The sequence below is a fragment of the Coregonus lavaretus genome (assembly GCF_964263955.1).
Source record: "Coregonus lavaretus genome assembly, contig: HAP1_SCAFFOLD_4129, whole genome shotgun sequence".
In the NCBI taxonomy this organism is placed as follows: domain Eukaryota; kingdom Metazoa; phylum Chordata; class Actinopteri; order Salmoniformes; family Salmonidae; genus Coregonus; species Coregonus lavaretus.
The window spans coordinates 28,316-50,101 of record NW_028158714.1 but is presented as its reverse complement, the minus strand read 5'-3'; the positions used below and the strand labels follow the sequence as shown (position 1 = coordinate 50,101).

Below are 21,786 nucleotides of genomic sequence, written 5' to 3'. Positions count from 1 at the left end.
AGCCCTAGATATGGAAACACCATGTCCCTAGTATAACATAAGGGTGTATACACTAGTGGAACGCTGGTGTTACTGTGGAAAAGCAGCGCTGGTGTTACTGTAGAAAAGCAGCACTGGTGTTACTGTAGAAAAGCAGCACTGGTGTTACAGTAGAAAAGCAGCACTGGTGTTACAGTAGAAAAGCAGCACTGGTGTTACTGTAGAAAAGCAGCACTGGTGTTACAGTAGAAAAGCAGCGCTGGTGTTACTGTAGAAAAGCAGCACTGGTGTTACAGTAGAAAAGCAGCACTGGTGTTACTGTAGAAAAGCAGCGCTGGTGTTACTGTAGAAAAGCAGCACTGGTGTTACTGTAGAAAAGCAGCGCTGGTGTTACTGTGATAAGGTCTCTGTTTGTGTGGTTGAGCTACAGTCAGTATCTTGAGGTCACTAGTGGACTATCCGCGTTGAGCCGCTGGTCGTGTGTGGTTGATTTTATGGTCAGAATCAAATCCTTACTACAATGATGATGACCTGTGTTTTTGATTTAGTCTCTGTGGTCATGAGTGGTTGACTTACGGTCAGAATGAAATGCTTACTACAGTGTTTTTAATGTAGGCTAGTCCATGTGGTCATGGTGGTTGTTTTGTGGTCCTGCAGGTTGACTCTGGAGCAGAAGGAGTTGTGTCGGAGCAGGCTGAAGCTGCTCTGTTACCTGGACCGCCTGGCCACCTACGAGGTGAGACTGCACCACCAATTAACCGCTAACTAGAGGTCTTCTCTGTTCCAGAAAGATGGAGACTTTCCTCCCTGGACCCTACCCGAAAAAATAATGTTTTAAATATGGAGACCCGGTCCGAACGGGGAGGGGCCTGCTGTGTGGGAGAGAGGGATGGGGCTAGTAGCAGGCGGGGGGAGGGGCTAGCAGCAGGCGGGGGGAGGGGCCTGCTGTGTGGGAGAGAGGGATAGGGCTAGCAGCAGGTGGGGGGAGGGGCCTGCTGTGTGGGAGAGGGGGATAGGGCTAGCAGCAGGTGGGGGGAGGGGCCTGCTGTGTGGGAGAGAGAGATGGGGCTAGCAGCAGGCGGGGGGAGGGGCTAGCAGCAGGCGTGGGGAGGGGCCTGCTGTGTGGGAGAGAGGGATAGGGCTAGCAGCAGGTGGGGGGAGGGGCCTGCTGTGTGGGAGAGGGGGATAGGGCTAGCAGCAGGTGGGGGGAGGGGCCTGCTGTGTGGGAGAGAGAGATGGGGCTAGCAGCAGGCGGGGGGAGGGGCCTGCTGTGTGGGAGAGAGGGATAGGGCTAGCAGCAGGCGGGGGGAGGGGCCTGCTGTGTGGGAGAGGGGGATAGGGCTAGCAGCAGGTGGGGGGAGGGGCCTGCTGTGTGGGAGAGAGGGATAGGGCTAGCAGCAGGAGGGGGGAGGGGCCTGTGTGTGGCTGGGTGGCGCAAGGAGGAAGACAGACAGCAGTGGCCCTACCTGTACTGTTTACCGGAACAGTAACCAAGCAGACTCACACTAGTTACTAACTTCTAGCTGCCAGGGTTATTTATCATCCAATGTGATTACATAGTGCCTGTTTTGACTGCATCAAACTGAGAAGAGAAGCTAGTTAAGCTAGCTAGCTGGGTTGGCTAATCAAAGCTACATAGGCTGAGCTTTCCCCCGTCCTACACAATAACAAGAACTCCATTCAAAGTATTAAGAAGCAGCATACCTGTTGGCTCTTTTGTCGTTGAAACATATCCTTAACTTTTAATGCCATCATTATAATTCCATCTTCCATTGATCTCCTAAATGTGCGGGGGTACAGGTTAGTCGAGGTAATTTGTAGATGTAGATTGGGGTTAAGTGACTATGCATAGATAATAAACAGCGAGTAGCAGCAGTGTAAAAACAAAGGAGTTGGGGACGGGGGGTCAATGTAAATAGTCTGGGTGGCCATTTGATTAATTGTTCAGCAGTCTTATGGCTTGGGGGTAGAAGCTGTTAAGGAGCCTTTTGGACCTAGACTTTGCGCTCCGGTATCGCTTGCCGTGCGGAAGCAGAGAGAACAGTCTATGACTTGGGTGACTGGAGTCTTTGACAATATTTTGGTCCTTCCTGTGACACCGCCTAGTATATAGGTGCTGGATGGCAGGAAGCTTGGCCCCAGTGATGTACTGGGCCGTACGCATTACCCTCTGTAGCGCCTTACGGTCAGATGCCGAGCAGTTCCATACCAGGCGGTGATGCAACCGGTCAGGATGTTCTCATTGGTGCAGCTGAATAACTTTTTGAGGATCTGTTGATCCATGCCAAATCTTTTCAGTCTCCTGAGGGGGAAAAGGCTTTGTCGTGCCCTCTTCACGACTGTCTTGGTGTGTTTGGACAATGATAGTTTGTTGGTGATGTGGACACAACTCTCGACCCGCTCCACTTCAGCCCGTCGATGTGAATGGGGGCGTGTTCGGCCCTCCTCGATCATCTCCTTTGTCTTGGTCACGTTGAGGGAGAGGTTGTTATCCTGGCACCACACTGCCAGGTCTCTGACCTCCTCCCTATAGGCTGTCTCATCGTTGTCGGTGATCAGGCCTTCCACTGTTGTGTCGTCAGCAAACGTAATGATGGTGTTTGAGTCGTGCTTGGCCACACAGTCGTGGGTGAACAGGGAGTACAGGAGGGGACTGAGCACGCACCCCTGAGGGGCCCCCGTGTTGAGGATCAGCGTGGCAGATGTGTTGTTACCTACCCTTATCACCTGGGGGTGGCCCGTCAGGAAGTCCAGGATCCAGTTGCAGAGGGAGGTGTTTAGTCCCAGGGTCCTTAGCGATGAGCTTTGTGGGCACTATGGTGTTGAACGCTGAGCTGTAGTCAATGAACAGCATTCTCACATAGGTGTTCCTTTTGTCCAGGTGGGAAAGGGCAATGTGGAGTGCGATTAAGATTGCGTCAGCTGTGGATCTGTTGGAGCGGTATGCGAATTGAAGTGGGTTTCCGGGATGATGGTGTTGATGTGAGGTGTGACCAGCCTTTCAAAGCACTTCATGGCTGTGAGTGCTACGGGGCGGTAGTCATTTAGGCAGGTTACCTTTGCTTTCTTGGGCACAGGGACTATTTGCAATTCCTTTTGCCTCATCCCTCTCAACCGTACAATTTTTCAATTCCTCATCAATCCACAGGGATTTAACATTTTTTACAATGGTTTTCTTAATGGGTGCAGCGTCTGGTTGCTCCTCATTACACACCACAGACCAATTATTCTTTACATCATCAACATGAGAATCACTGCAAAATGTCTAACTACCCTGGTAGGTTAACTCATAACCTGAACCAGGTTGCAGGCACTAGTTTTCAGTTTGAAGCTTTCTCTTGAGTGGTCAGCCTGATGAAAGCCAGTCAATATTTAAATCACCCAGAAAGTATACCTCTCTATTGATATCACATTTATTATCAAGCATTTCACACATGTTATCCAGATACTGACTGTTAGCACTTGGTGGTCTATAGCAGCTTCCCACCAGAATGGGCTTTAGGTGAGGTAGATGAACCTGTAGCCATATTACTTCAAAAGTATTTAACATGAGATCCTCTCTAATCTTTACAGGAATGTGGTTCTGAATATAAACAGCAACACCTTCACCGCTGGCATTTCTGTCTTTTCTGTAGATGTTATAACCTTGTATTGGTACCACTGAATCATCAAAGTTATCTAAGTGAGTTTCAGAGATTGTCAGAATATGAATGTCATCTGTTACTAGCAAATTATTGATTTCATGGACCTTGTTTCTTAAGCTACATATGTTAACGTGGGCTATTTTTTAGCACTTTTCTGGGATGCTTGATTGTTTTCATTGCTTTACTAGGAAGCTTAGCAGAAGTAGACATGCTCATGTTTTGTATGTTAGTGCAGGGTGAGCTGCACACAGTGGACTTCCTACTAGGACACACCGCCTCAGTGCTAACAGTATAACTCTGGTTCATAGGCACTTGATTACTACATACAATAGCTGTGGGATCAGCAGACACATTCAGGGCAGTAAGAGGGGCATAAATTAGATTACTGACATTGTTTCTACCAACGCCCCTAGGATAATGTACATTTGCTGAAGCATTATGACAACTCAGCGTCACAATGGTAGGGATTAACTGAGCTGGGCTTGGGTCATTGATAAGTCATTGTCTCAACGCAGCCTTATAATGCTGTGAAAGGATCCAGGAACCGAAATGATTTGGGTGGATCCCATCCTTATAAAACGAGCTTTGCTACCAGAAGGTATCAAAATTGTCAATAAATGTTACACCCACAGAGGTGCAATAGTCTCGTAGCCAGTTGTGGAGGGCTAAAAGTCTGCTGGACCGTTCAATGCCACGATTTAGGGAGGGCAGTGGGTCGGATATTATGGGCCGGTTGTTGGTGTCAAGCAGTGACCCAATCAGTTCTGTAAAATCCATCTTCAGCTGTTCTGAGCTGCCCTTCATAATGTCATTGAATCCCACATGAACTATGATAGACTCAATATCCTGATGCTGGTTTAAAAGGTTTGGGAGCAACTTATTGATGTCCTGTAGTCGTGCTCCTGGATAGCGCAGAGTTTTTTGCTCCAGGGACTGAGACATTTCTCACCATTGAACTGCCCAATACAACGGCCGGAGAAGGGAATGGAGAAATGCGCCCATTCCCACCCCTCACACACTTCGTTGAACCTTTCACGGGCCCAAGAGGAGCAGGGTAGCGTACGCCTGTTGAGATCATTTCCTTTTGAATATCTAACCAAATGTAAAATGTTCTTGTTTTGATTAATTTAATAGAGTGGGTTAGGTCTGCTCTATACCAAATTAGCATACCCCCTGAGTCCCTTCCCTGTTTCACACCTGGTAGTTTGGTGGATGGGACTACCAGCTCTCTGTAACCTAGAGGGCAATCAGTGGGTCCGTCTCCTCTATACCATGTTTCTTGTAGGATGACGATGTCTGTATTTCCGATTTCTTTGGTGAAATCTGGTGAAGGCTGATGACCTTAGACCTTGTATATTCCAGGACAAGATAGTAAAGCTTTGTGGTCCATAGTGTTAAGTGTTGTTATTTCTGTGGTTTAGGTTCAAAACAATAGTCTCTCTCTGTCTCCCTTCCTCTTCCTCCTCCCTCTCTCCCCCCTTCCTTCCTCTACCTCCCCATCTCTCTCTAGGATATATTAGGCGGTCCCGATGCTGCAGAACAGAAATATGACTCGGAGTTCTTTAAGAAGTTCCGGAACCAGAATATCATTCTGTCAGCAAGAACCTACGCCAGGGTAAACTGTTCTTCTATACCCTTTTTCTCTGTCTCTCTGTGTCTCTCTGTGTGTCTCTCTGTGTGTCTCTGTCTCTGTGTCTCTGTGTCTCTGTCTCTCTGTGTCTCTCTGTGTCTCTCTGTGTCTCTCTGTTTCTCTCTGTGTCTGTCTCTGTCTCTCTCTCACTCTCTCTGGCCTCACATATATCAACTTTTCTGGTCTTATATATATATATTTTATTTTTTTCCCCCATCTACCTAATCTATTTTTTTAAATATTTTTTTGGGGGGGCATTTGATTTTGCTATGTATGTTCAGTAGCTAAATGGGTTTCTAAAAATACATCTCTGTTCCTGTCTCTGGCCTGGCTTCCTCTCTTCCTCTAGGAGAGTAACGTCCAGGCGCTGGACATCCTGTTCACCTATCATGGAGCAGAGCTTCTCCAACACCGATTGGCTATCCTCTACAACTTCCCAGAAACCACCTCACCACACGAGTACACCATCCTGCTGCCTGAGGCCTGGTGAGAGACACACACAGACACAGACACAGACAGACACACACACACACACACACACACAGACAGACACGCACACACAGACAGACACGCACACACAGGCACACACAGACACACACGCACACACACACACACACTTTGCAGTTCTGTCTCTTTTGGTTGGACAGAGTGGTGCGAGTGTACTCGTAGTTGGATGTTGATTGGTGTGTGAGTTGTCGTATTTGTTGATTGGTGTGTGAGTTGTCGGATGTTGATTGGTGTGCGAGTTGTCGGATGTTGATTGGTGTGTGAGTTGTCGGATGTTGATTGGTGTGTGAGTTGTCGGATGTTGATTGGTGTGCGAGTTGTCGTATTTGTTGATTGGTGTGCGAGTTGTCGGATGTTGATTGGTGTGCGAGTTGTCGGATGTTGATTGGTGTGCGAGTTGTCGTATTTGTTGATTGGTGTGCGAGTTGTCGTATTTGTTGATTGGTGTGCGAGTTGCCGTATTTGTTGATTGGTGTGTGAGTTGTCGTATTTGTTGATTGGTGTGTGAGTTGTCGGATGTTGATTGGTGTGCGAGTTGTCGGATGTTGATTGGTGTGTGAGTTGTCACCAGGTGTTTAGAGTTCCCAATTTGTTGTGTGTGAAAACATTTTTTTAGCTTTGTTTTCAGAGTGTCTTTGTCCTCCTTGTGACCTTTCCCCTCTGACCAGGACCAAGATGTTAGTCTGGCCAGGACCAGGATGTTAGTCTGGGGATGTTGACCAGGACCAGGACACTGATGTTAGTCTGGGGATGTTGACCAGGACCAGGATGTTAGTCTGGGGATGTTGGCCAGGACCAGGATGTTAGTCTGGGGATGTTGACCAGGACCAGGACACTGATGTTAGTCTGGGGATGTTGACCAGGACCAGGACACTGATGTTAGTCTGGGGATGTTGACCTGGACCAGGACACTGATGTTAGTCTGGGGATGTTGACCAGGACCAGGACACTGATGTTAGTCTGGGGATGTTGACCAGGACCAGGACACTGATGTTAGTCTGGGGATGTTGACCAGGACACTGATGTTAGTCTGGGGATGTTGACCAGGACACTGATGTTAGTCTGGGGATGTTGACCTGGACCAGGACACTGATGTTAGTCTGGGGATGTTGACCAGGACACTGATGATAGTCTGGGGATGTTGACCAGGACACTGATGTTAGTCTGGGGATGTTGACCAGGACCAGGACACTGATGTTAGTCTGGGGATGTTGACCAGGACCAGGACACTGATGTTAGTCTGGGGATGTTGACCAGGACCAGAACACTGATGTTAGTCTGGGGATGTTGACCAGGACCAGGACACTGATGTTAGTCTGGGGATGTTGACCTGGACCAGGACACTGATGTTAGTCTGGGGATGTTGACCTGGACCAGGACACTGATGTTAGTCTGGGGATGTTGACCAGGACACTGATGTTAGTCTGGGGATGTTGACCTGGACCAGGACACTGATGTTAGTCTGGGGATGTTGACCTGGACCAGGACACTGATGTTAGTCTGGGGATGTTGACCAGGACCAGGACACTGATGTTAGTCTGGGGATGTTGGCCAGGACCAGGACACTGATGTTAGTCTGGGGATGTTGACCAGGACCAGGACACTGATGTTAGTCTGGGGATGTTGACCAGGACCAGGACACTGATGTTAGTCTGGGGATGTTGACCAGGACACTGATGTTAGTCTGGGGATGTTGACCAGGACACTGATGTTAGTCTGGGGATGTTGGCCAGGACCAGGACACTGATGTTAGTCTGGGGATGTTGACCTGGACCAGGACACTGATGTTAGTCTGGGGATGTTGACCAGGACCAGGACACTGATGTTAGTCTGGGGATGTTGACCAGGACCAGGACACTGATGTTAGTCTGGGGATGTTGGCCAGGACACTGATGTTAGTCTGGGGATGTTGACCAGGACCAGGACACTGATGTTAGTCTGGGGATGTTGACCAGGACACTGATGTTAGTCTGGGGATGTTGACCAGGACCAGGACACTGATGTTAGTCTGGGGATGTTGACCAGGACACTGATGTAAGTCTGGGGATGTTGACCAGGACCAGGACACTGATGTTATTCTGGGGATGTTGACCAGGACACTGATGTTAGTCTGGGGATGTTGACCAGGACCAGGACACTGATGTTAGTCTGAGGATGTTGACCAGGACCAGGACACTGATGTTAGTCTGGGGAGGTTGACCAGGACACTGATGTTAGTCTGGGGAGGTTGACCAGGACACTGATGTTAGTCTGGGGATGTTGACCAGGACCAGGACACTGATGTTAGTCTGGGGATGTTGACCAGGACCAGGACACTGATGTTAGTCTGGGGATGTTGGCCAGGACCAGGACACTGATGTTAGTCTGGGGATGTTGACCAGGACACTGATGTTAGTCTGGGGATGTTGACCAGGACACTGATGTTAGTCTGGGGATGTTGACCAGGACCAGGACACTGATGTTAGTCTGGGGATGTTGACCTGGACCAGGACACTGATGTTAGTCTGGGGATGTTGACCAGGACACTGATGTTAGTCTGGGGATGTTGACCAGGACACTGATGTTAGTCTGTGGATGTTGACCTGGACCAGGACACTGATGTTAGTCTGGGGATGTTGACCAGGACCAGGACACTGATGTTAGTCTGGGGATGTTGATCAGGACCATGACACTGATGTTAGTCTGGGGATGTTGATCAGGACCAGGACACTGATGTTAGTCTGGGGATGTTGACCAGTACCAGGACACTGATGTTAGTCTGGGGATGTTGGCCAGGACCAGGACACTGATGTTAGTCTGGGGATGTTGACCAGGACACTGATGTTAGTCTGGGGATGTTGACCAGGACACTGATGTTAGTCTGGGGATGTTGACCAGGACACTGATGTTAGTCTGGGGATGTTGACCAGGACCAGGACACTGATGTTAGTCTGGGGATGTTGACCTGGACCAGGACACTGATGTTAGTCTGTGGATGTTGACCTGGACCAGGACACTGATGTTAGTCTGGGGATGTTGACCTGGACCAGGACACTGATGTTAGTCTGGGAATGTTGACCAGGACCAGGACACTGATGTTAGTCTGGGGATGTTGACCAGGACACTGATGTTAGTCTGGGGATGTTGACCAGGACCAGGACACTGATGTTAGTCTGGGGATGTTGACCAGGACACTGATGTAAGTCTGGGGATGTTGACCAGGACCAGGACACTGATGTTATTCTGGGGATGTTGACCAGGACACTGATGTTAGTTTGGGGATGTTGACCAGGACCAGGACACTGATGTTAGTCTGGGGATGTTGACCAGGACCAGGACACTGATGTTAGTCTGGGGAGGTTGACCAGGACACTGATGTTAGTCTGGGGAGGTTGACCAGGACACTGATGTTAGTCTGGGGATGTTGACCAGGACCAGGACACTGATGTTAGTCTGGGGATGTTGACCAGGACCAGGACACTGATGTTAGTCTGGGGATGTTGACCAGGACACTGATGTTAGTCTGGGGATGTTGACCAGGACCAGGACACTGATGTTAGTCTGGGGATGTTGACCAGGACACTGATATTAGTCTGGGGATGTTGACCAAGACACTTATGTTAGTCTGGGGATGTTGACCAGTACCAGGACACTGATGTTAGTCTGGGGATGTTGGCCAGGACCAGGACACTGATGTTAGTCTGGGGATGTTGACCAGGACCAGGACACTGATGTTAGTCTGGGGATGTTGACCAGGACCAGGACACTGATGTTAGTCTGGGGATGTTGACCAGGACACTGATGTTAGTCTGGGGATGTTGACCAGGACCAGGAAACTGATGTTAGTCTGGGGATGTTGACCAGGACCAGGACACTGATGTTAGTCTGGGGATGTTGACCAGGACCAGGACACTGATGTTAGTCTGGGGATGTTGACCAGGACCAGGACACTGATGTTAGTCTGGGGATGTTGGCCAGGACACTGATGTTAGTCTGGGGATGTTGACCAGGACCAGGACACTGATGTTAGTCTGGGGATGTTGATCAGGACCATGACACTGATGTTAGTCTGGGGATGTTGATCAGGACCAGGACACTGATGTTAGTCTGGGGATGTTGACCAGGACCAGGACACTGATGTTAGTCTGGGGATGTTGACCAGGACACTGATGTTAGTCTGGGGATGTTGACCAGGACACTGATGTTAGTCTGGGGATGTTGACCAGGACCAGGACACTGATGTTAGTCTGGGGATGTTGACCAGGACCAGGACACTGATGTTAGTCTGGGGATGTTGACCAGGACCAGGACACTGATGTTAGTCTGGGGATGTTGACCAGGACACTGATGTTAGTCCGGGGATGTTGACCAGGACACTGATGTTAGTCTGGGGATGTTGACCAGGACACTGATGTTAGTCTGGGGATGTTGACCAGGACACTGATGTTAGTCTGGGGATGTTGACCTGGACCAGGACACTGATGTTAGTCTGGGGATGTTGACCAGGACCAGGACACTGATGTTAGTCTGGGGATGTTGACCAGGACACTGATGTTAGTCTGGGGATGTTGACCTGGATCAGGACACTGATGTTAGTCTGGGGATGTTGACCAGGACCAGGACACTGATGTTAGTCTGGGGATGTTGACCAGGACCAGGAAACTGATGTTAGTCTGGGGATGTTGACCAGGACCAGGACACTGACTTTAGTCTGGGGATGTTGGCCAGGACACTGATGTTAGTCTGGGGATGTTGACCAGGACCAGGACACTGATGTTAGTCTGGGGATGTTGATCAGGACCAGGACACTGATGTTAGTCTGGGGATGTTGACCAGGACCAGGACACTGATGTTAGTCTGGGGATGTTGACCAGGACACTGATGTTAGTCTGGGGATGTTGACCAGGACACTGATGTTAGTCTGGGGATGTTGACCAGGACCAGGACACTGATGTTAGTCTGGGGATGTTGACCAGGACCAGGACACTGATGTTAGTCTGGGGATGTTGACCAGGACCAGGACACTGATGTTAGTCTGGGGATGTTGACCAGGACACTGATGTTAGTCTGGGGATGTTGACCAGGACACTGATGTTAGTCTGGGGATGTTGACCAGGACACTGATGTTAGTCTGGGGATGTTGACCAGGACACTGATGTTAGTCTGGGGATGTTGACCAGGACACTGATGTTAGTCTGGGGATGTTGACCAGGACACTGATGTTAGTCTGGGGATGTTGACCAGGACCATGACACTGATGTTAGTCTGGGGATGTTGACCAGGACACTGATGTTAGTCTGGGGATGTTGACCAGGACACTGATGTTAGTCTGGGGATGTTGACCAGGACACTGATGTTAGTCTGGGGATGTTGACCTGGACCAGGACACTGATGTTAGTCTGGGGATGTTGACCAGGACCAGGACACTGATGTTAGTCTGGGGATGTTGACCTGGACCAGGACACTGATGTTAGTCTGGGGATGTTGACCAGGACACTGATGTTAGTCTGGGGATGTTGACCAGGACCAGGACACTGATGTTAGTCTGGGATGTTGACCAGGACCAGGACACTGATGTTAGTCTGGGGATGTTGACCAGGACCAGGACACTGATGATAGTCTGGGGATGTTGACCAGGACCAGGACACTGATGTTAGTCTGGGGATGTTGACCAGGACCAGGACACTGATGTTAGTCTGGGGATGTTGACCAGGACACTGATGTTAGTCTGGGGATGTTGACCTGGACCAGGACACTGATGTTAGTCTGGGGATGTTGACCAGGACCAGGACACTGATGTTAGTCTGGGGATGTTGACCAGGACCAGGACACTGATGTTAGTCTGGGATGTTGACCAGGACCAGGACACTGATGTTAGTCTGGGGATGTTGACCAGGACCAGGACACTGATGATAGTCTGGGGATGTTGACCAGGACCAGGACACTGATGTTAGTCTGGGGATGTTGACCAGGACCAGGACACTGATGTTAGTCTGGGGATGTTGACCAGGACACTGATGTTAGTCTGGGGATGTTGACCTGGACCAGGACACTGATGTTAGTCTGGGGATGTTGACCAGGACCAGGACACTGATGTTAGTCTGGGGATGTTGACCTGGACCAGGACACTGATGTTAGTCTGGGGATGTTGACCAGGACACTGATGTTAGTCCGGGGATGTTGACCAGGACACTGATGTTAGTCTGGGGATGTTGACCAGGACACTGATGTTAGTCTGGGGATGTTGACCAGGACCAGGACACTGATGTTAGTCTGGGGATGTTGACCAGGACCAGGACACTGATGTTAGTCTGGGGATGTTGACCAGGACCAGGACACTGATGTTAGTCTGGGGATGTTGACCTGGACCAGGACACTGATGTTAGTCTGGGGATGTTGACCAGGACACTGATGTTAGTCTGGGGATGTTGACCAGGACACTGATGTTAGTCTGGGGATGTTGACCTGGACCAGGACACTGATGTTAGTCTGGGGATGTTGACCAGGACCAGGACACTGATGTTAGTCTGGGGATGGTGACCAGGACCAGGACACTGATGTTAGTCTGGGGATGTTGACCAGGACCAGGACACTGATGTTAGTCTGGGGATGTTGACCTGGACCAGGACACTGATGTTAGTCTGGGGATGTTGACCAGGACACTGATGTTAGTCTGGGGATGTTGACCAGGACACTGATGTTAGTCTGGGGATGTTGACCTGGACCAGGACACTGATGTTAGTCTGGGGATGTTGACCAGGACCAGGACACTGATGTTAGTCTGGGGATGTTGACCTGGACCAGGACACTGATGTTAGTCTGGGGATGTTGACCAGGACACTGATGTTAGTCTGGGGATGTTGACCTGGACCAGGACACTGATGTTAGTCTGGGTATGTTGACCTGGACCAGGACACTGATGTTAGTCTGGGGATGTTGACCTGGACCAGGACACTGATGTTAGTCTGGGGATGTTGACCTGGACCAGGACACTGATGTTAGTCTGGGGATGTTGACCAGGACACTGATGTTATTCTGGGGATGTTGACCAGGACCAGGACACTGATGTTAGTCTGGGGATGTTGACCAGGACCAGGACACTGATGTTAGTCTGGGGATGTTGACCAGGACCAGGACACTGATGTTAGTCTGGGGATGTTGACCAGGACCAGGACACTGATGTTAGTCTGGGGATGTTGGCCAGGACCAGGACACTGATGTTAGTCTGGGGATGTTGACCTGGACCAGGACACTGATGTTAGTCTGGGGATGTTGACCTGGACCAGGACACTGATGTTAGTCTGGGGATGTTGACCTGGACCAGGACACTGATGTTAGTCTGGGGATGTTGACCAGGACACTGATGTTAGTCTGGGGATGTTGACCAGGACACTGATGTTAGTCTGGGGATGTTGACCAGGACACTGATGTTAGTCTGGGGATGTTGACCAGGACACTGATGTTAGTCTGGGGATGTTGACCAGGACCAGGACACTGATGTTAGTCTGGGGATGTTGACCAGGACCAGGACACTGATGTTAGTCTGGGGATGTTGGCCAGGACCAGGACACTGATGTTAGTCTGGGGATGTTGACCAGGACCAGGACACTGATGTTAGTCTGGGGATGTTGGCCAGGACCAGGACACTGATGTTAGTCTGGGGATGTTGACCTGGACCAGGACACTGATGTTAGTCTGGGGATGTTGACCTGGACCAGGACACTGATGTTAGTCTGGGGATGTTGACCAGGACACTGATGTTAGTCTGGGGATGTTGACCAGGACACTGATGTTAGTCTGGGGATGTTGACCAGGACACTGATGTTAGTCTGGGGATGTTGACCAGGACCAGGACACTGATGTTAGTCTGGGGATGTTGACCTGGACCAGGACACTGATGTTAGTCTGGGGATGTTGACCAGGACACTGATGTTAGTCTGGGGATGTTGACCAGGACACTGATGTTAGTCTGGGGATGTTGACCTGGACCAGGACACTGATGTTAGTCTGGGGATGTTGACCAGGACCAGGACACTGATGTTAGTCTGGGGATGTTGACCAGGACCAGGACACTGATGTTAGTCTGGGGATGTTGACCTGGACCAGGACACTGATGTTAGTCTGGGGATGTTGACCAGGACCAGGACACTGATGTTAGTCTGGGGATGTTGACCAGGACCAGGACACTGATGTTAGTCTGGGGATGTTGACCTGGACCAGGACACTGATGTTAGTCTGGGGATGTTGACCAGGACCAGGACACTGATGTTAGTCTGGGGATGTTGACCAGGACCAGGACACTGATGTTAGTCTGGGGATGTTGACCTGGACCAGGACACTGATGTTAGTCTGGGGATGTTGACCTGGACCAGGACACTGATGTTAGTCTGGGGATGTTGACCAGGACACTGATGTTAGTCTGGGGATGTTGACCAGGACACTGATGTTAGTCTGGGGATGTTGACCTGGACCAGGACACTGATGTTAGTCTGGGGATGTTGACCAGGACCAGGACACTGATGTTAGTCTGGGGATGTTGACCAGGACCAGGACACTGATGTTAGTCTGGGGATGTTGACCTGGACCAGGACACTGATGTTAGTCTGGGGATGTTGACCAGGACACTGATGTTAGTCTGGGGATGTTGACCAGGACACTGATGTTAGTCTGGGGATGTTGACCTGGACCAGGACACTGATGTTAGTCTGGGGATGTTGACCAGGACCAGGACACTGATGTTAGTCTGGGGATGTTGACCAGGACCAGGACACTGATGTTAGTCTGGGGATGTTGACCTGGACCAGGACACTGATGTTAGTCTGGGGATGTTGACCTGGATCAGGACACTGATGTTAGTCTGGGGATGTTGACCAGGACCAGGACACTGATGTTAGTCTGGGGATGTTGACCAGGACACTGATGTTAGTCTGGGGATGTTGTCCAGGACCAGGACACTAATGTTAGTTTTTGTATGTGCCTCTTGTATGTTGTCCACGTCTCCCAGCCGTAGAGAAGGGTTGTAGTTATAATAGCCTGAATATAATAGCCAGAAGGGTTGTAGTTATAATAGCCTGAATATAATAGCCAGAAGGGTTGTAGTTATAATAGCCTGAATATAATAGCCAGAAGGGTTGTAGTTATAATAGCCTGAATATAATAGCCAGAAGGGTTGTAGTTATAATAGCCTGAATATAATAGCCAGAAGGGTTGTAGTTATAATAGCCTGAATATAATAGCCAGAAGGGTTGTAGTTATAATAGCCTGAATATAATAGCCAGAAGGGTTGTAGTTATAATAGCCTGAATATAATAGCCAGAAGGGTTGTAGTTATAATAGCCTGAATATAATAGCCAGAAGGGTTGTAGTTATAATAGCCTGAATATAATAGCCAGAAGGGTTGTAGTTATAATAGCCTGAATATAATAGCCAGAAGGGTTGTAGTTATAATAGCCTGAATATAATAGCCAGAAGGGTTGTAGTTATAATAGCCTTGTACACATAAATCGTTTTATGCTGGTCCTGAGGTCGTGGTTTTTGAGCATACTTTTTGACAGTTTTTCAAAGGCAGTGCTGGAACAGCATATCCTGTGCTGCATTTCAATGGTCACTCGTTGTGAGAGGTGGCTGCCGAGGTACTGATTCAAATCCAAAATGCTGTCATGCAGGACCTCTATATCAGGCGGTGTGAAAGGAAGGGCCAGAAAATCGTTAAAGAGACCAGCCACCCAAGCCATAGACTGTTCTCTCTGCTTCCGCACTGCAAGCGGTACCGGTGCATCAAGTCTGACACCAACAGGCTCCTGAACAGCTTCTACCCCCAAGCCATCAGACTGCTGAATAGCTAGCTAGCTAAATAACTAGGGCTACAGGGCTATCTGAGTTAACCTTGGATTTTATTTTTTCCACTGTCTCAATACACACTCACAGGGCATTACACACTCATGCACACTGTCACTCCAACACACACACACACTCACTTAATTTGCTTACACACACAACATGCACACACTTTTATACTGACTTTACACACCCACACACCCACTCACATACAAGCTGCTGCTACTCTGTTTATCATATATCCTGTTGCCTAGACACCTGACCCCTATATATATATCTACCTCCATCACTCCAGTATCCCTGCACATTGTAAATATGGTACTGGAACTGACCCTGTATATAGTCACCTTACCCCTATACAGTGAGGGAAAAAAGTATTTGATCCCCTGCTGATTTTGTACGTTTGCCCACTGAGAAAGAAATGATCCGTCTATAATTTTAATGGAATGTTTATTTGAACAGTGAGAGACAGAATAACAACAAAAAAATCCAGAAAAACGCATGTCAAAAATGTTATAAATTGATTTGCATTTTAATGAGGGAAATAAGTATTTGACCCCCTCTCAATCAGAAAGATTTCTGGCTACCAGGTGTCTTTTATACAGGTAACGAGCTGAGATTAGGAGCACACTCTTAAAGGGAGTGCTCCTAATCTCAGTTTGTTACCTGTATAAAAGACACCTGTCCACAGAAGCAATCAATCAATCAGATTCCAAACTCTCCACCATGGCCAAGACCAAAGAGCTCTCCAAGGATGTCAGGGACAAGATTGTAGACCTACACAAAGCTGGAATGGGCTACAAGACCATCGCCAAGCAGCTTGGTGAGAAGGTGACAACAGCTGGTGCGATTATTCGCAAATGGAAGAAACACAAAAGAACTGTCAATCTCCCTCGGCCTGGGGCTCCATGCAAGATCTCACCTCGTGGAGTTGCAATGATCATGAGAACGGTGAGGAATCAGCCCAGAACTACACGGGAGTATCTTGTCAATGATCTCAAGGCAGCTGGGAACATAGTCACCAAGAAAACAATTGGTAACACACTACGCCGTGAAGGACTGAAATCCTGCAGCGCCCGCAAGGTCCCTCTGCTCAAGAAAGCACATATACAGGCCCGTCTGAAGTTTGCCAATGAACATCTGAATGATTCAGAGGAGAACTGGGTGAAAGTGTTGTGGTCAGATGAGACCAAAATGGAGCTCTTTGGCATCAACTCAACTCGCCGTGTTTGGAGGAGGAGGAATGCTGCCTATGACCCCAAGAACACCATCCCCACCGTCAAACATGGAGGTGGAAACATTATGCTTTGGGGGTATTTTTCTGCTAAGGGGACAGGACAACTTCACCGCATCAAAGGGACGATGGACGGGGCCATGTCCCGTCAAATCTTGGGTGAGAACCTCCTTCCCTCAGCCAGGGCATTGAAAATGGGTCGTGGATGGGTATTCCAGCATGACAATGACCCAAAACACACGGCCAAGGCAACAAAGGAGTGGCTCAAGAAGAAGCACATTAAGGTCCTGGAGTGGCCTAGCCCGTCTCCAGACCTTAATCCCATAGAAAATCTGTGGAGGGAGCTGAATGTTCGAGTTGCCAAACGTCAGCCTCGAAACCTTAATGACTTGGAGAAGATCTGCAAAGAGGAGTGGGACAAAATCCCTCCTGAGATGTGTGCAAACCTGGTGGCCAACTACAAGAAACGTCTGACCTCTGTGATTGCCAACAAGGGTTTTGCCACCAAGTACTAAGTCATGTTTTGCAGAGGGGTCGAATACTTATTTCCCTCATTAAAATGCAAATCAATTTATAACATTTTTGACATGCGTTTTTCTGGATTTTTTTGTTATTATTCTGTCTCTCACTGTTCAAATAAACCTACCATTAAAATTATAGACTGATCATGTCTTTGTCAGTGGGCAAATGTTCAAAATCAGCAGGGGATCAAATACTTTTTTCCCTCACTGTAGCCATCACTAGCACATTAGAGGCTGCTGCTGCCTATTGAAATCACTGGCCACTTTAAGAAATGGAACACTAGTCACTTTAATAATGTTTACATATCTTGCACTACTCATCTCATATGTATATACTGCATTCTATTCTATAATATTCTACTGTATCTTAGTCCATGCTGCTCTGTCATTGCTTGTCCATATATGTATATATTCTTAAATTCCATTCCTTACTAGTTTTGTGTGTATTGGGTATATGTTGTGACATTTTTTGCTTTGACTGCACACACACACACACACACACACACACACACACACACACACACACACACACACACACACTAAGAGTCAGTGTAGATTCAAAGCATGTGTGTGAATATCAAATTGTAAGCCTACTTCTCCATTCAAGGGTCTATTTCTCTGTTTTCAGCACGCTTCTCTTGTCTTCTGGAATCGCACACACACACACACACACACACACACACACACACACACACACACACACACACACACAACATAAAGGCTGACGTTGTCAAACAGTTAAGAAATGAAACAAAGTAACTGGTGCTTCTAAATTTACACCCAAACAAAACACATCACACACACACTGTCAGATAACATATCAGTCTATCCCTCCTCTCTCGGTGTGTGTCTCTCAAATCAATTCAAAGGGCTTTATTGTCATGGGAAACATATTTTAACATTGCCAAAGCAAGTGAAATAGATAATAAATAAAAGTGAAATAAAATATTAACAGTAAACATTACACTCACAAAAGTTACAAAATAATAAAGACATTTCAAATGTCATATTATGTCTATATACAGTGTTGTAACAATGTGCAAATAGTTAAAGTACAAAAGGTGTTTGTTCTTCACTGGTTGCCCTTTTCCTGTGGCAACGGGTCACAAATCTTGCTGCAGTGATTGCTCACTGTGGTATTTCACCCAGTAGATATGGGAGTTTATCAAAATTGGATTTGTTTTGTGGGTCTGTGTAATCTGGGGGAAATACTCTATAACTGATTCAAGTATTTTCAGCCAGATCCTGATTGGGATGTCACATTTTGTGTTCCTTTTGATGGTGTAGAAGGCCCTTCTTGCCTTGTCTCTCAGATCGTTCACAGCTTTGTGGAAATTACCTGTGGCGCTGAAGTTTAGGCTGAGGTATGTATCGTGTTTTGTGTGCTCTAGGGCAACGGTGTCTAGATGGAATTTGTATTTGTGGTCTTGGCAACTGGACCATTTTTACTGTCAGGGCCCAGGTCTGGCAGAATCTGTGCAGAAGATCTAGGTGCTGCTGTAGGCCCTCCTTGGTTGGGGACAGAAGCACCAGATCATCAGCAAACAGTAGACATTTGACATCAGATTCTAGTAGGGTGAGGCCGGGTGCTGCAGACTGTTCTAGTGCCCTTTCCAATTCGTTGGTATATATATATACACTGCCTTTGGAAAGTATTCAGACCCCTTGATTTTTTTCCACATTTTGTTACGTTAAAGCCTTATTCTAAAATCGATTACATCGTGTTTTCTCCCCTCATCAATCTACACACAATACCCCATAATGTCAAAGCAAAAAGAGGTTTATAGAAATATTTGCTAATTTATATAAAAAAATAAAAAAAGTGAAATATCACTTTTACAGAAGTATTCAGACCCTTTACTCAGTACTTTGTTGAAGCACCTTTGGCAGCGATTACAGCATAGATTCTTATTGGGTATGACGCTACAAGCTTGGCACTCCTGTATCTGGGGAGTTTCTCCCATTCTTCTTGTCAGGTTGGATGGGGAGCGTTGCTGCACAGCTATTTTCAGGTCTCTCCAGAGATGTTTGATCGTGTTCAAGTCCGGGCTCTGGCTGGGCCACTCAAGGACACTCAGAGACTTGTCCCGAAGCCACTCCTGCGTTGTCTTGTCTGTGTGCTTAGGATCATTGTCCTGTTGGAAGGTGAACCTTCGGCCCAGTCTGAGGTCCTGAGCGCTCTGAAGCAGGTTTTCATCAAGGATCTCTCTGTACCTCGCTCCTTTCATCTTTCCCTCGATCCTGACTTGTCTCCCAGTCCCTGCCGCTGAAAAACATCCCCACAGCATGATGCTGCCACCTCCATGCTTCACCGTAGGGATGGTGCCAGGTTTCCTCCAGACGTGACGCTTGGCATTCAGGCCAAAGAGTTCAATCTTGGTTTCATCAGACCAGAGAATCTTGTTTCTCATGGTCTGAGAGTCTTTAGATGCCTTTTGGCAAACTCCAAGCGGGCTGTCATGTGCCTTTTACTGAGGAGTGGCTTCCGTCTGGCCACTATACCATAAAGGCCTGATTGGTGGAGTGCTGCAGAGATGGTTGTCCTTCTGGAAGGTTCTCCCATCTCCACAGAGGAGCTCTGTCAGAGTGACCATCGGGTTCGTGGTCACCTTCCTGACCAAGGCCCTTCTCCCCCGATTGCTCAGTTTGGCCATGTGGCCAGATCTAGTGAGAGTCTTGGTGGTTCCAAACTTCTTCCATTTAAGAATGGAGGCCACTGTGTTCTTAAGGACATTCAATGATGCAGACATTTTTTGGTACCCTTCACCAGATATGTGCCTCGACACAATCCTGTCTCAGAGCTCTAAGGACAATTCCTTAGACCGTATGGCTTGGTTTTTGCTCCTTCATGCACTGTCAACTGTGGGACCTTATATAGACAGGTGTGTACCTTTCCAAATCATGCCCAATCAATTGAATTTACCACAGGTGGTCTCCAATCAAGTTGTAGAAACATATCAAGGATGATCAATGGTAACAGGATGCACCTGAGCTCAATTTCGAGTCTCACAGCAAAGGGTCTGAATACCTATGTAAATAAGGTATTTCAGTTTTTTCTAAAAACCTGTTTTTGCTTAGTCATTATGGGGTGTTGTGTGTAGATTGCTGAGGATTTGTATTTATTTTATCCATGTTAGAATAAGGCTCTAACGTAACAAAATGTGGGAAAAGTCAAGGGGTCTGAATACTTTCCGAAGGCACTGTATGTTGAAGAGGGTGGGGCTTAAGCTACATCCCTGTCTCACCCCACGGCCCTGTGGAAAGAAGTGTCTGTGTTTTTTGCCAGTTTTAACCGCGCTCTTGTTGTTTGTGTACATGAGTTTTATAAAGTCATATGTTTTCCCCCAACACCGTTTTCCATCAATTTGTATAGCAGACCCTCATGCCAAATTGAGTCAAAAGCTTTTTTTAAATCAACAAAGCATGAGAAGAATTTGCCTTAGTTTTGTTTGTTGGTTTTGTCAATTAGGGTGTGCAGGGTGAATACGTGGTCTGTCGTATCGTAATTTGGCAAAAAAGCCAATTTGACATTTGCTCAGTACATTGTTTTCACTGAGGAAATGTACGAGTCTGCTGTTAATGATAATGCAGAGGATTTATTTTTTCTCTGAGTTTAATAAGTTAAAATTTTGAATAAGTGTAGTAATTTCTGTGAATAATAAATATCTTGGTGAGGAATATTTCTCACAGTAAAGGAGAAAGTGCATCTCTGTTTTTCTATCTCCCCTGTCGTGCAGTGACCACATACACACTCCTCTTTGGGTAGCCATGTCTTTTTTATGTCTGCCGGTTTCTATTGCCAATTGATGGTCACTCAGCCTGTACTTGGTAAGGATCAGTCTCTGCTTCGTATCTCTGACAGAGTAGAGATAATCAGCCAATTCATATTCTCTGTTTAGGGCCAGATAGCAATTTAGTCAGCTTTGGGATTTTGTTTAGTTTTTCCAATGTTGTAAATATGAGTCCTGAGAGGGCTCAGCGTTTGGGTTTGAAGTGCTTTAAATTGGAGACTTGAATTTGCACTGTATTTTCATTACCACTGGAAAGCGGCCCAATTCTGTTAGTTGGTGTATTTCTTTGGACTTGTAGGATTTTCCGACCGTATTCTGCATGGAGGGCTTCAGTTGGATGTTTGTCCCACATTTTAAAGTCCAGTTTATTGAGTGGCCCCCAAACCTCACTTCCGTAAAGAGCTATTGTAAGGATTACGCTGTCAAATATTCTGGTCCAAATTCTAATTTGGATGTTGATTTAGAATAAAAAAAAATGTATTGCATTTTTATTGCATACAATGCTCTGCAGACTTTTTCTTTGAGTGCATTCACTGCCATATTAAAGTTTCCCGATGCAGATATGGTCAGACCAAGGTATGAGTAATTTTTTATGAATTCCTCCATCCTCCACACTGAGCTGTCCTCTGTCTGAATTCCTCCATCCTCCACACTGAGCTGACCT

At 47.5% G+C, this 21,786-nt stretch overlaps 1 protein-coding gene across 1 annotated transcript in view; it reads left to right on the top strand.

The window, feature by feature from the left end:
- Nucleotides 1-636: 636 nt before the first annotated feature.
- The window catches only part of LOC311123670 (NBAS subunit of NRZ tethering complex-like), a gene marked incomplete at both ends in the record, with an annotated part of 49,461 nt that continues 28,311 nt past the window's right edge, over nucleotides 637-21,786 (top strand). Inside the window, 3 exons of the mRNA XM_084197914.1 lie at nucleotides 637-715; nucleotides 5,134-5,238; nucleotides 5,603-5,739. Of these exons, the coding sequence (XP_084054040.1) occupies nucleotides 637-715; nucleotides 5,134-5,238; nucleotides 5,603-5,739 (321 nt within the window). The remainder of the gene's footprint in view (nucleotides 716-5,133; nucleotides 5,239-5,602; nucleotides 5,740-21,786) is intronic.